The 13,235-nt window shown below is 44.3% G+C and overlaps 1 protein-coding gene across 19 annotated transcripts in view; it reads right to left on the reverse strand.

The window, feature by feature from the left end:
- Positions 1 to 13,235, reverse strand: part of MYO9A (myosin IXA) — a 177,933-nt gene that overhangs the window by 33,811 nt on the left and 130,887 nt on the right. For 15 of the 19 annotated variants that reach the window (XM_083712364.1, XM_083712363.1, XM_083712350.1 and 12 more), the window contains 2 exons: positions 9,893 to 10,095; positions 9,420 to 9,562 (listed from right to left, as the gene is read on the reverse strand). The exons of the other annotated variants lie outside the window; for them this stretch is intronic. In XM_083712364.1, coding sequence (XP_083568490.1) covers positions 9,420 to 9,562; positions 9,893 to 10,095 — 346 coding nt within the window. The remainder of the gene's footprint in view (positions 1 to 9,419; positions 9,563 to 9,892; positions 10,096 to 13,235) is intronic. 19 annotated transcript variants of the gene reach the window in all.

Genomic DNA, 13,235 nt, shown 5'->3' on the forward strand with positions numbered 1-13,235 from the left:
CAGCACCAAGAACACAACACCCCCCCCAAGATGACAACGACCCAGCAACAAAACAAGAACTGAAGGAAGTGAAAATGAGACTAACAGAACTACTCAAGTTACAGATAGGTAGCCGTGTTGGTCTGCCATAGTCAAAAATAATAATAATAAAAATAAAAAAAAATTCCTGTGTATCTGAAGAAGTGTGCATGCACACGAAAGCTCTTACCAAGAACTGACTTAGTTGGTCTTTAAAGAACTACTCAAAGCATTCAGTGACATGACCTCCAAAATGGAAACTCTTGAAAAGAAGAACCAAATACAAGAAAGAATAATAGAGAAGTACCGAGAGGAAAACACACGTGTCAATAATAAAGTGGCTAAACTGGAAAGCCACCTGGAAAAAGTAGATATGGAAAACACAGCCATGAAAATGAAACTGGCAGACTTAGAAGACCGTAGTAGACGCTGCAACATCCGCTTCTGCAACTTTCCTGAAAAAGTGGAGGAGAAAAGCCCAGCAGACCTAATTGTACGCTGGCTGAAAAATACAATCCCAAACCTGACACTCGAGGTAGGCGACCTGGAGAGGGCTCACAGAGCCCTAAAACCTATGCTGAAACCCAACGCCCCCCCACGAGACATCATTGTATGCTTCACACGCTACAAAAAGAAAGAAGAGGTATGGAACAACCTCAGAAACTCAACAGCAATCCTTCGATATGGAGACAACCCCATATTGGCCTTACAGGATTTATCTCAGGACACCCTAAATCGGAGGAAAAACCTACACCCATGCACCCAGCGCCTCCAACAAGCAGGGATCAAGTACCGATGGGGCTTCCTCTTCTGCCTTATAGTAACAACCAACACAACACACGGCTACCAACATACCTGAAGCCCTGCAACTACTGAAGAACCTCGAACTCGATCCTCCACTGGAATGGCAACCGACAGACCCACCAAGTGACAGTCATGACCACCACGATGAAACAACACCAAACAATTGGACAACAGTAAAGAGGAAAAAGAAGCAACAGAAGCGACACAACAATGCAAACCAGCACATCCAACCACCACCACGCACAGAAGCATCCTGCCGAACATACAGCATAAGGCAACAGACCAGGATCAGCCAAACCAACACATCACAGATGGACAACCCTACAACAACCACCACAGCTGAATGAAGCACCCAGAAGACATCTCAAACTGAAGGACTGGTGATTTCCCCCTTCCTTCCCCCTCCCTCTAGGCCATAAATATAGCCAGCACCATCAGCACCCCCTCCAGCCCTGCATCTCCACAGATCTCCACAGAAACTTAACTCTTTTAAGTTTCCTATATCAATCATTAGTAATTGTTTTAAGTCTTACTATATTAATCATTGGTTATAATTTAATTAGGAGGTTTTCATGCCTGTCTAGTTCTACGCTCCCTTTCCCAGTCTTTAATCTATTGGTGATTAATGCAACCTTTGCTTTGTACTTGTGTTAGCCAGGGTGGTGTAGTGGTTAAGAGCAGTGGCCTCATAATCTGGGGAACCGGGTTTGCGTCTCTGCTCCTCCACATGTAGCTGCTGGGTGACCTTGGGCCAGTCACACTTCTCTGAAGTCTCTCAGCCTCACTCACCTCACAGAGTGTTTGTTGTGGGGGAGGAAGGGAAAGGAGAATGTGAGCTGCTTTGAGACTCCTTCGGGTAGTGATAAAGCGGGATATCAAATCCAAATCCAACCAATCAGCAATAAGCACATATGTGGCAATGCTGTAATAATCAATAAAAGAGGCTCCTTGGGACTTGCTCGAGGAGATGCCTCCCAGATGACACTCGCTACCTGTCTGTCATTATTTCAACCCAACATCTGGTGACCCCGACGTTACCTGGGGAAATTGTGCTCATGCCCACCCAAATGGCAGGACCACTACCACCTAAGGTCGCAGGCTTAATTTTACCCAAATTCTCTGCAGCCAAGGTTATTCCAGGAGTCCTAGATCCTGACTATGTGGGCACTATCATGGTTCAATTTTGGAGCCATATGCCCATGCAGTTAAAAAAGGGTGAGTCTTGGGCACATTTGGTAGTGCTCCCTTCTCATCCTACTGCTTCTATTATGGATAGTAATTTGCACCAGCTCTCTCCTCTCTCTCCACAGCTATTAGCGGTAATCCAGAGGATCGGTGAACAGAAACGTCTTCGTAAGTACAAAATCAATGGCAAAGTTCTGGAAGGCTTGATTGACACAGGCGCAGACATTTCTGTCATTTCCAGTAATTGCTGGGACCCCACGTGGCCCCTTGAGTCTGCCTCTGCAGTTTGGGGTGTGGGTGAACCTCAAACCTCTTCTAAAAGCGTACAGTGGCTGCCTGTTTCTCTGCCTGATAGCTCTGAAACCATTGCATATATCCAGCCCTGTGTGCTGAAAATCCACCTCAATCTGTGGGGCAGAGACCTGCTGCAACAATTACAAGCTACCATTCAATTTAATGAGTGAGCTTGCACTCCCCCTTACCTGGAAATCTGCTACCCCTGTATGGGTAGAACAATGGCCCATAACGGGGGAAAAGCTACTTGCTTTAAAACAATTGGTCAATGAGCAACTAGTGGCAGATCATATTGAGCCCTCTGTTAGCCCCTATAATACTCTTATCTTTGTCATAAAAAAGAAAAGTGGAAAATGGAGATTTCTCCAAGATTTAAGGAAAATTAATGAAATTATTGAACCCATGGGGCCCTTGCAGTGTGGTCTGCCTAATCCAAATGTATTCCCCATTCCTACCAATTGGCTATCATAGATTTGCAAGATTGCTTTTTTCCATTCCTTTACAGGAAAAGGATCGTAAATTCTTTGCTTTTACTGTTCCTGTGTTAAATAATAGCCAACCTACGGAACGGTATCAATGGAAAGTTTTACCGCAGGGAATGCTGAATTCCCCCACCATGTGCCAACATTATGTGAATCAAGCCCTCCAGCCTTTCCGCCTTCAGTATCCACACATCCTAATTTATCATTACATGGATGATATATTACTGACGCGCCCCCCCTCCCCCCTCAATGGAAACAGGATATGGTAGCCTGCTTGTCAATTTACGGTTTGAACATCGCTCCTGAAAAGGTGCAGGAATCCTCTGCTTTTCATTATCTAGGACACAAAATGATAGCTATTCCATTCCCATAATCTCTGAGCTTCATGCTCCAAAAACAATGAAATATGTAGAACTGCAACAATTACTGGGCAACATTAATTGGATAAGACCATATTTTAAAATCCCTCTTGAAGTTTTACAGCCGCTTTTTTCAGCCTTAAAAGGCCATCAATCTCCTGGTGAGCAAATTACTTTGACCTCTTCTCAACAGAAAACTGTTGCCCAGTTAAAGGAAATTATGCGTGTCCACTGGGTTGACCGAGCACTTGTTAATGTTTTGCCAGATGTAGTCATAATGACAGATTCTGTTCAACCTTTTGCGGCCCTTATTCAGCTAGGCCCATCAAAAGTTCACGTAATTGAATGGCTGTATTTACATCACATGCCAAAGAACACGGTGACTCCTTTAGTGGATCTCCTTGCTCAGCTCATCAGCAAGGGTTGCCGCCGATGCAAAAGCCTCTTTGGCATCGATTGCCGCCAAATTATTGTGCCCATGCCCTTAGAACAATGGAAAACTGTTTTTTTCCACTAGCATGGATTTGCAGTGCGCTTTAGCAGATTTTGTTGGCCAGGTGGGATGTCATGTTCCCACCGACCCTCGCCTGCAGATGGGCAAACAATTTTCCTTGTCTTTTTCTTCTCTATTGTCTCCTGCCCCTTTGGATGCCCCTACTGTCTTTACTGACGGAGCCCCCTCCAGGGGGGTAGTTGCATGGCAACAGAATGGGAAATGGCACAGTCTCTATAAAGGTAAAGGTAAAGGTACCCCTGCCCGTACGGGCCAGTCTTGCCAGACTCTGGGGTTGGTGCGACCATCTCACTCAAGAGGCCGGGGGCCAGCGCTGTCCGGAGACACTTCCGGGTCACGTGGCCAGCGTGACATCGCTGCTCTAGCCAGAGCCAGAGCCGCACACGGAAACGCCGTTTACCTTCCCGCTAGTAAGCGGTCCCTATTTATCTACTTGCACCCAAGGGTGCTTTCGAACTGCTAGGTTGGCAGGCGACAGTCTCTATACTCTCCCACAAAAATCAGCTCAGCGTTCTGAGTTGGCAGCTGCTGTTAAAGCTCTGCATCATTTCTCTTCACAGCCACTTAATCTGGTGGTGGACAGTCTTTATGTAGCAAACGTTATAACTCGTTTGCAGGGCAGCTATGTAAGTCCCTTATTGGATGACAATCTATTGAGCCTTTTTCTGTCCTTACAATTGCTTCTCTCAAATCGCTCCCATCCACTATTTGTGGTGCACATTTGCTCTCACCAACCATTCCCAGGCTTTCTCGCTGATGGTAATGCAAAAGCAGACTCTTTACTCAGGGTTTTGCCTGTCTCCCCCATTGAAAGTCATGCTTTCCATCATCAAAATGCAAAAGCTCTTAGCCGCCAATTCCAAATTCCGTTGGAAGCGGCTCGTGCAATTATCCAACAATGCCCTCAATGCTCTAATCAGATTGGCCACCCCAGCCCTGGTGTTAATTCCCATGGGCTGGAGGCCAACCAGTTGTGGCAAATGGATGTGACTCATTTTTCCCCTTTCTCACCTTGGAAGTTTATACATGTCTGCATTGATACGTTCTCTGGTTTCATTTGGGCCACCCCTCAAAGGGGAGAACAAGTTAAACACGTTTGCAATCATCTCGTTCCTACCATGTCAGTCATGGGCAAGCCCCATTCTTTAAAAACTGACAATGCCCCAGCGTATTGCGCAAAAAGCTTTGCTCAATTCTGTGAAACTTGGAATATTCACCATTTATTTGGCATCCCTTATAATTCTCAAGGCCAAGCTATTGTTGAATGTGCTAACCGCACTTTGAAAACTGCTTTAATCCGGCAGGAAAAAAAGGCCGGAGTTCCAGCCTCACTTTCAGAAAAGGAAGGCTGGTTGGCTAGTGTTCTCTTTACTCTTAATCATTTGAATGTTTCCATACAGGATCATGAATCCTTTACTCGGCTCCAAAAGCATTTTCAGCAGAAAGAGATACTTCCAGCCCCGCTGGTCCGTTATAAAATATTACCCTCCAATGAATGGAGTGAACCAGTGAAACTGATTACGTGGGGAAAGGGTTATGCTGCAGTTTCTACTCCACAGGGTGCTCGCTGGGTTCCCACACGCTGCGTCCGCCTCTATCATGGCTTGGCAACAGGCCCTGCAGAATCCGATACCACAGTTCGACGGTCAACTGCAGATCGCTCAGAATGCGACGCCCGGCCCCCCCAGGACTCACAAGCGGGGAAATCGTAATGGACCAGTGACGTGGGGCCAAATAAAATCACTCTCACTTCAAGCTGAACAGTTTAGAAAGGAACAGCACCTGGAAGCAACCCCTGATAATTTGCTTCTGTGCCTCATTTCATGCCTTAATATAAATTCCATGATAGTGCTCATTTTCAGTGTTTTGTTTTTGCCCCTCTCTGCTTCCGCTCCTAACAGCGGTGATTCCACACCAATAAATGTGTGGGAATCTTTTGCAAAAACCCTCAATGTTTCTTCCTTTTGCCTAACTCAACAGGTATCAATAGGTGAAATCCTTGGCTCTTGCCTTATCCCTGTTTGCCATGACCCTTTTGATATGCAAAATGATACCTGGTTTTATTCATCCCTCCCCAAAATGATTCCCTTCGCACCCTTGGTTATTCCGGTTACCATCACTGGGGTAACCAACTGCGTCGACGCCCATCTCTGGCAATTGATTTGTTAACCCCATACGTGGCCTCCTCTAATGCCACTTGTGCCCGTATGGTCAATTGCACTAAAACCAACTGTGTGAAAATGGGCAAGGATAACAATTTTAATTGCTCTAATTATGTAAATATTTCATATATATATAAATATACAGAGCTGCCTGAAGGCTGGTTCTGGTCGTGCCCAGGCTATACATTCAATTATATTCCGGCAAACACACACCTTGTTGCTTAAGCCGTTTGTCCATCATTTTACCCAAGAAGCATCATTTATCTCGCTCTCGATATCAACGCTCTATAGAATTGACTAATGATTGTGATGGTTCTGTTTCTCTCCCTAGCAGATCTGAATATATTTCTCTAGCTGTCTCTCTCTTAGGAGTCCCTGGACTGGCTGTACGGAATAGCAGGAATATTAATTCTTTAGCTTGCTCTGCAGCAAAAGCTCTGAACTTTACCTCACAAGCCCTTCACCTTTTGAATAAAGAGCAGAGTGAGCTCCAACATGGACTCTTACAGAATCACGCTGCAATTGATTATTTGCTGATGCTTCATCATTATGGATGCAAACAAGTGGATGACATGTGCTGTTTTAATATTACTGACAATTCTAAGGCTATTCAAAAATAGATTTCTCATTTGCAAAATCTCACACATCACATCAAACAGGACGTTGGACTTCCTGGCCTCTGGGATTCGTTTACCCAGTGGCTCACTGGCTGGTTGCCAAATCTGAATTGGCTTCGCAATCTTTTCCAATATGCTATTGTCATAGTATGTATATTAATTTTGCTATGTTGCTTCATCCAATGCATCCCTGGTCTCATACGCCTTTGGTCTCAGTGTTTTTCTCCTCCTCAGCCACCCAATAAAATCATTGCTGCCTACTTTGCGAAATGGCAGCACCAACAGTAAACATTAGGGGAGATGTGGGCAGAATTATTTCGGGCATGCGCTGGCAAACCACGAATCCCGAAGTATTTTTGTCCCATTCACCCTGAACTCACTTAACAACATCGGTGGGCAGAATTATTTAGGGTATGCGTTGGCAAACCACGTATCCCGATGTATTTCTGTCCCCCTCACCATTAAATAAATAAAGAAAGGGGGAGATGATGGGATGCTATGAGTCTTGCACATGACTGTGGCCTGATGGGAAGTCTTGCTCCTAAGCTTTGCTTCTGTACATAATGCTGCACAAACCATCCTAATACTAAGACATTCACTCACCACTTTAGAATGTTCAGTTCACATTGAGTTCAGGAAAACATTGTCCTTTGACCTGTTCTTATATGCATAGTTGATCACATCTACGGAACGTGCTTGTTATGCTCTTTTAAGTTTCCTATATCAATCATTAGTAATTGTTTTAAGTCTTACTATATTAATCATTGGTTATAATTTAATTAGGAGGTTTTCATGCCTGTCTAGTTCTGTGCTCCCTTTCCCAGTCTTTAATCTATTGGTGATTAATGCAACCTTTGCTTTGTACTTGTGTTAACCAATCAGCAATAAGCACATATGTGGCAATGCTGTAATAATCAATAAAAGAGGCTCCTTGGGACTTGCTCGAGGAGATGTCTCCCAGATGACACTCGCTACCTGTCTGTCGTTATTTCAACCCAACAGATCCCCACCCCAACGCCAGTCCAGGTGACTTCAAAACATATTCCCCACCACCCAACAACCCACAAACAGGCTAAAATCTGACACAATCAGCACAATGGTGGCACCAGAGCGTACCAACACCCACATCCCCACCCCAACATTCTGCTAATAACATGTTTCTAATAACACTGGCAACACTGCTTATGAACCCTATACCCAACATTGGCGTCACAAAGACGCTTAACACTGTGTCACTGACCACCCCCTATCGTAAATGACAGGGAGGATGGTCTACCCCTGAACTAGGCCATCCACGCCAGCTGAGACTCAGGACCAACCGGCTAAACGCCATATGGCCCCAAATACCCCTAACAAACACCTATATGACTACATATAGGATATTCTCTATAACCTAGCATACTCACTCCTCCCAAACAAACTAAAGAAAATTCCCACAACACTTAATAGGTACACACAGACCATGCTCAAAGCATGGAAAACAGAAATAGGCAAACTATCCCCAACCCCATCCACACTAATCTCCCTGGCGTACCACCTATTATTCCACCATGCAGCACAAAACCTCCAGATTAAAAACCTGGCGAACCAAAGGCTTATATCGCCCAATAGACTTTTATAAAACCTTTGTCAACACAAGAAATACAAGACAAACTAGAAGACACCCAAATGCCCTGGTTAACACAACACCAACTACAGTACATGCCCTCTTAAACAACCCAACAGTAAAATCAGCAGCAACTAGGCCCCCGACAACCTTCGAAAACCTCCTAACAACAAAGGGAAACGGTAAAGGGATGGTATCCGCAATATACAAAATACTACTCCAAAATCCCTCAAACCCCCTAGACGCAATCAAAAAACAATCGGAGAATGACATAGGCTATGAGATTAACCCCACTCAATGGACCAGAATGTGGTCTAAACCCCCCTTTAAATCCATATCAACAAAAAGAAAAGAACTCACTTTGAAACTCACCTAGAGGTGGTACCTAACACCAAGAAAACTAGCGCTAATACGCCCAGGAACCTCACCAAAATGCTGGAGAGGGTGCACCTCCACAGGCACATACCTCCACATGTGGTGGGAGTGCCCCAAAATCCAACTATTCTGGAAAACAACCATGCAAGAAATAGGTAAAATAACTAAGCAAGTATTAGACATCACCCCAGAATTGGCCCTACTAAACATATTTCAAGACAACAATGCCCATTTACACCACAAAGAACTCATAACCCACCTACTTTCAGCAGCCAGAAACACCATAACCAGACACTGGAGAGACCTGTCAGGAGTAAGCATGGACCAATGGTACCAAATAGTATGGGAAACAGCCCTACTAGAAAAATTAACCAATAAACTGAAACTGACACGGGGACAAACAGAAGAAGATGCCTTTATCCCGGTATGGCTTCCCTTTATCACATACACAGCCCAACAAGACAACGACAATAATCCACCAACAGCATACAAATCAATATGGCTAACCTGATCCGAAACACCCACCCACCCCACTCACACGAAAACAAAGATCACCACATCCAATCACAAACAAACAACCACACCCTAGGTCAACCCCAAGCTCTCTTACCACCAAAGGAACACAAGTGAACAAAACAAAGAGCGCTGACACCAAACCCTACATACATTAAGCATAACAGAAACATCGTCACCCAACCCCACCCCCACCCATCTTCCCTCCCTCCACCCCCTTTCCCCCTCCCCAATGTCTCAACAAATGAAACGGATTTGTAAAAATGTTACATGGAAAAAATATGAGAGACATTACACATACTTCTGTAAAACAAGAAAATCTTTAATAAAAAATTTAAAAAACAACAACAAAAACTGATTTATATTTCAAACTTTGCATATGGTAAAGCAGACACATCAGTTATAATGCATATGCAAAGACAGACACCCAAAGATAGTTAATCCCATCTTGTGCATATGGACGAATTAACTAGGAACAGTCCTTATTCACCTGCTCTGTCCAAAGTGTCTCCTTCATAACCAACGTTCAGGTTTTCAGAGCTGTGGGCAGTGCCAATGGAGGCCTCAGATTCCAGAGTTTCATCATCAGAGGCTCTTGGGTCTAGTACCAGCATCTCAACAGTTAAGTTTTCCCTGAGGAAACAAACAAAAAACAATTGGACTAAAGGGAAGAAGAGAAACCAGCAGCGTGAGCAGGGAGTCTGGAAGTACTGGAGTATTTAGGTCACTAGAAAACACAACATTATCTGGAGCAAACATTTTTGGGCAAACAAAACCGAACAATTTTAACTGAAGATACATTGTAAGATATTTACAGCTGGGATGGTTCTAGAAAGCATTTGGTTATCACAAACCTGCTCCCAATCTGAATGTGCAATCCAGCTCCTATGTGAGGCTTTCATTTCTTGAACCGTGGCAACCTTGACCACCCTCCTTGCTCCTCAGTTCCACTCATCCACTTACTTTTCTTTCTGAAGGTTTTCAATCTGTTCCGTCAAAACCCTCTCTTCTTCCTGCATGGCAACTTTCTGCTGCTCAGAGACCTCCGCCTCCATGGCCTCTTCGCCACTCAGGACCTCTTCAGAAGCATCAGAGGCAGATGGCAACCGGAGAGGAGCTGGAGATGAAGGATTTGGGTAGGCCCCACGATGTAGCCGACCTTTACCCTGCAGGCACAGTAGCGCTAATGAGGAGCACGGCCTTTTAAGCCCACTCTGAAAATTACTGACACCCCTGCTATATGTATGCAATATAACGAGCAAACAAACAATACCTGTGTGTGACTGGCAGAGAAAGACAAAACAGGAAGCAAATACACACTTAAGGACACACAAATTATTTCAGAGGTTCTTAAAAAAACAACATTTCAACTATAGATGATGAGCAGAATTTTGGCAGATATCAGAAGTCACTCCTTTATTCTACAGATGTAGTTTACAACAAAGGTACCTCAGTCTGTTGGCCAAAGCATCTGTGCAAGAAGAGAATATCTGGATTTCTACATATATTACTATACTATATAGTATATTATTATGCTATACTATATATAGTATACTGTACTATATAAAATCTTCCCACACAATATTGTAAGAAACCTTTGTGTTTTTCTATGTGGAAAGTCTGAGAACAAGAGATAAAGCCACCTATAGTTGATTATCCTCCATTTTGCATTGTGTAGTGAAATTCCATGACTAACAAGTGCATGAGGGTAGCTATCCCTGAAGACAGTGCCATGAAATATTCAAATTCTGATCAGGCAGTTCCAGACTGTCCTATGGAACTGGATCTCAATTTATACAATTTCCTTTAGTGCTGTCTCTTTTCTTCTTGAATAAGCTTGCTCTAGAGAAGCAATCCTGGACCTCTGAAAGGGTGGAGCCGACGTTCTTATAACAGGAAAGAATTCCCTTTTCCCTCTTAGGCGGACACTGTGTGCCGTACTCCCAGATAAATAGAAAATATCCCAAGGTTGCGCCTCTGTGCAAGAAGACCCAACGAAGCGCTGAAAGCAAATTTGATGCAATTTGCTTTCTTAAAAGTCAAGTCTTTGAACTGCACACTTGCAAGATTGCATTTAAGTCTAGAAGAAAAACTGCAAAAGTGAGAATGGAGCGTGAAAGATCTTTTTTTATACACTATTGAGAATCTGCATAGAAACTCAAAAACAACTTTTGATGGATCAGATGAAATGGTCCCATCTACTTCAGCACCCTGCCAGCTGGTTTTGGAAAGGGCATGAAGGCAATTGCACAGTACACCCACGTGCAGGTACAGAAAATGTCCAGTAATTGTTTTTCTTAGGGAAAAGCAGCTTATTGTGAAAAGTGGTGGGGAGAAGGGATTGAATCCCTCTCTCAGACTGCCAGATCTGTACTCCAATCTGTACAGCGGCTTTTCTGCCTAAAGAATTGTAGATGTGCACTCTCAGAAAGATGTGTTTGAAATCCCAAAGGAAAAGATGTTTGGGAGCAGCGATTTGAGGCAGGGATGTGGCAGGTATCTTCACTGCTCCTCTGCTCAGAATTACCACCCCCAGAGCTCCACCTCCTCCAGAAAAGGCCTGTGTTAAATTTGTATGTGTGGGACAGGTTGTTCCACTCACAGTAATGTCTGAATGCTTATCTAAATTCAAATATATTTGATTCTCTAATGTGGTTATGCCCCACCGGTGTTGTTGTTGTTGAAAAAGATTAAACAGGACTGTATTTAGTATATGGGACGCGGGGGGCGCTGTGGGTTAAATGACAGAGCCTAGGACTTGCCGATCAGAAGGTCGGCGGTTCGAATCCACGTGACGGGGTGCGCTCCCGTTGTTCGGTCCCTGCTCCTGCGAACCTAGCAGTCCAAAAGCACGTCAAAGTGCAAGTAGATAAATAGGTACCGCTCCAGGCAGGAAGGTAAATGGCGTTTCTGTGTGCTGCTCTGGTTCTCCAGAAGCGGCTCAGTCATGCTGGCCACATGACCCAGAAGCTGTATGCCGGCTCGCTAGGCCAATAAAGCGAGATGAGTGCCGCAACCCCAGAGTCGGTCACGACTGGACCTAATGGTCAGGGGTCCCTGTACCTTTACCTATATTTACTATCCAATTGAATCCAATTATTTGAGCTGTATCTCAGTGATAGAACATGTGCTTTGTATGCCTAAGGGGTATCAACTTCTATCCCAGGCGTTTCAGTTAAATGCATCCTGAGTAACAGGTGTTGTGAAAGATCCCTGCCTAGGATCCTACAGAGCCACTGATGGTCAGAGCAAACAAACCAGTCAAGATGAACCAACACTGGCAGTACCCCACTTCTGATAAAGTGAAACACTCTGGAGAGCAGCAGTTTGTTCCTGGAGACAATACTGAGCTAGACAGATCTGACACAGTGCAAGGCAACATCCTATGTTCATTTACTTGCAAGGAAGATTCATAATTACCATTGGCATTTCTTCTAGCAAGAAGAGGGGGAAAGCAGACTCCTACATTGCCCCTCTCTGGTAGGGTAATGGATGATTTCTTGTTTTCTGGTTCTTCTTGAGAATTCTAGCTATGGTGGTGGTGGTTGTTAGGTTTAATAAAAGTTGGATGGGGAAATAGCTTTTCAGAAGGATGGATTTGAATTTGCCCTCTTCCAAGCAAATGTTGCTTAGGATCTTAAAATGAAAAAAGGACTGATCAAGCGGGCAAGACAAGGAAGAGAAAAATCACTTAGAAGAAAATAAAGGGTTAGTAGAGAAGGCAGAAAATAAAAATGTAAGGAAACCAGCTCAAGGGAATTGTAAGGTCGCAAATCACAAATACAACTTTCCAAGTGAACTAGTTTTACTCTGATATACTTTTAGTTCAGGGACAGGCAATGTGGCGCCTTCCAGATGTTGCTGGACTAGTTTCCGTAATCCCTGACCACTGGGTCCTGCTGTCTAGGGCTGACGGGAGTTGGAGTCCAACAACATTTTGAGGGCCATATGTTCCCCATCCCTGCTTTAGTTGTTTGGAACTGCCTGGAAGTACAGCCTCAATCTGTGACTGGAAAGCTGTTCCATCAGTAGCAGAGACAGGCTGGTGTTTTACACTCCTCTAGAGACCACTTGCAGATCAGATGCTGGAAGAAAGCAATGTACCGTATTTTTCGCTCTATAAGACGCACCAGACCACAAGACGCACCTAGTTTTTGGAGGAGGAAAACAAGAAAAAAAAAATCTGAATCTCAGAAGCCAGAACAGCAAGAGGGATTGCTGCACAGTGAAAGCAGCAATCCCTCTTGCTGTTCTGGCTTCTGGGATAGCTGCGCAGCCTGCATTCGCTCCATAAGATGCACACACA

Source organism: Podarcis gaigeae (genome assembly GCF_964106915.1).
Source record: "Podarcis gaigeae genome assembly, chromosome: 14".
Classification (NCBI taxonomy): domain Eukaryota; kingdom Metazoa; phylum Chordata; class Lepidosauria; order Squamata; family Lacertidae; genus Podarcis; species Podarcis gaigeae.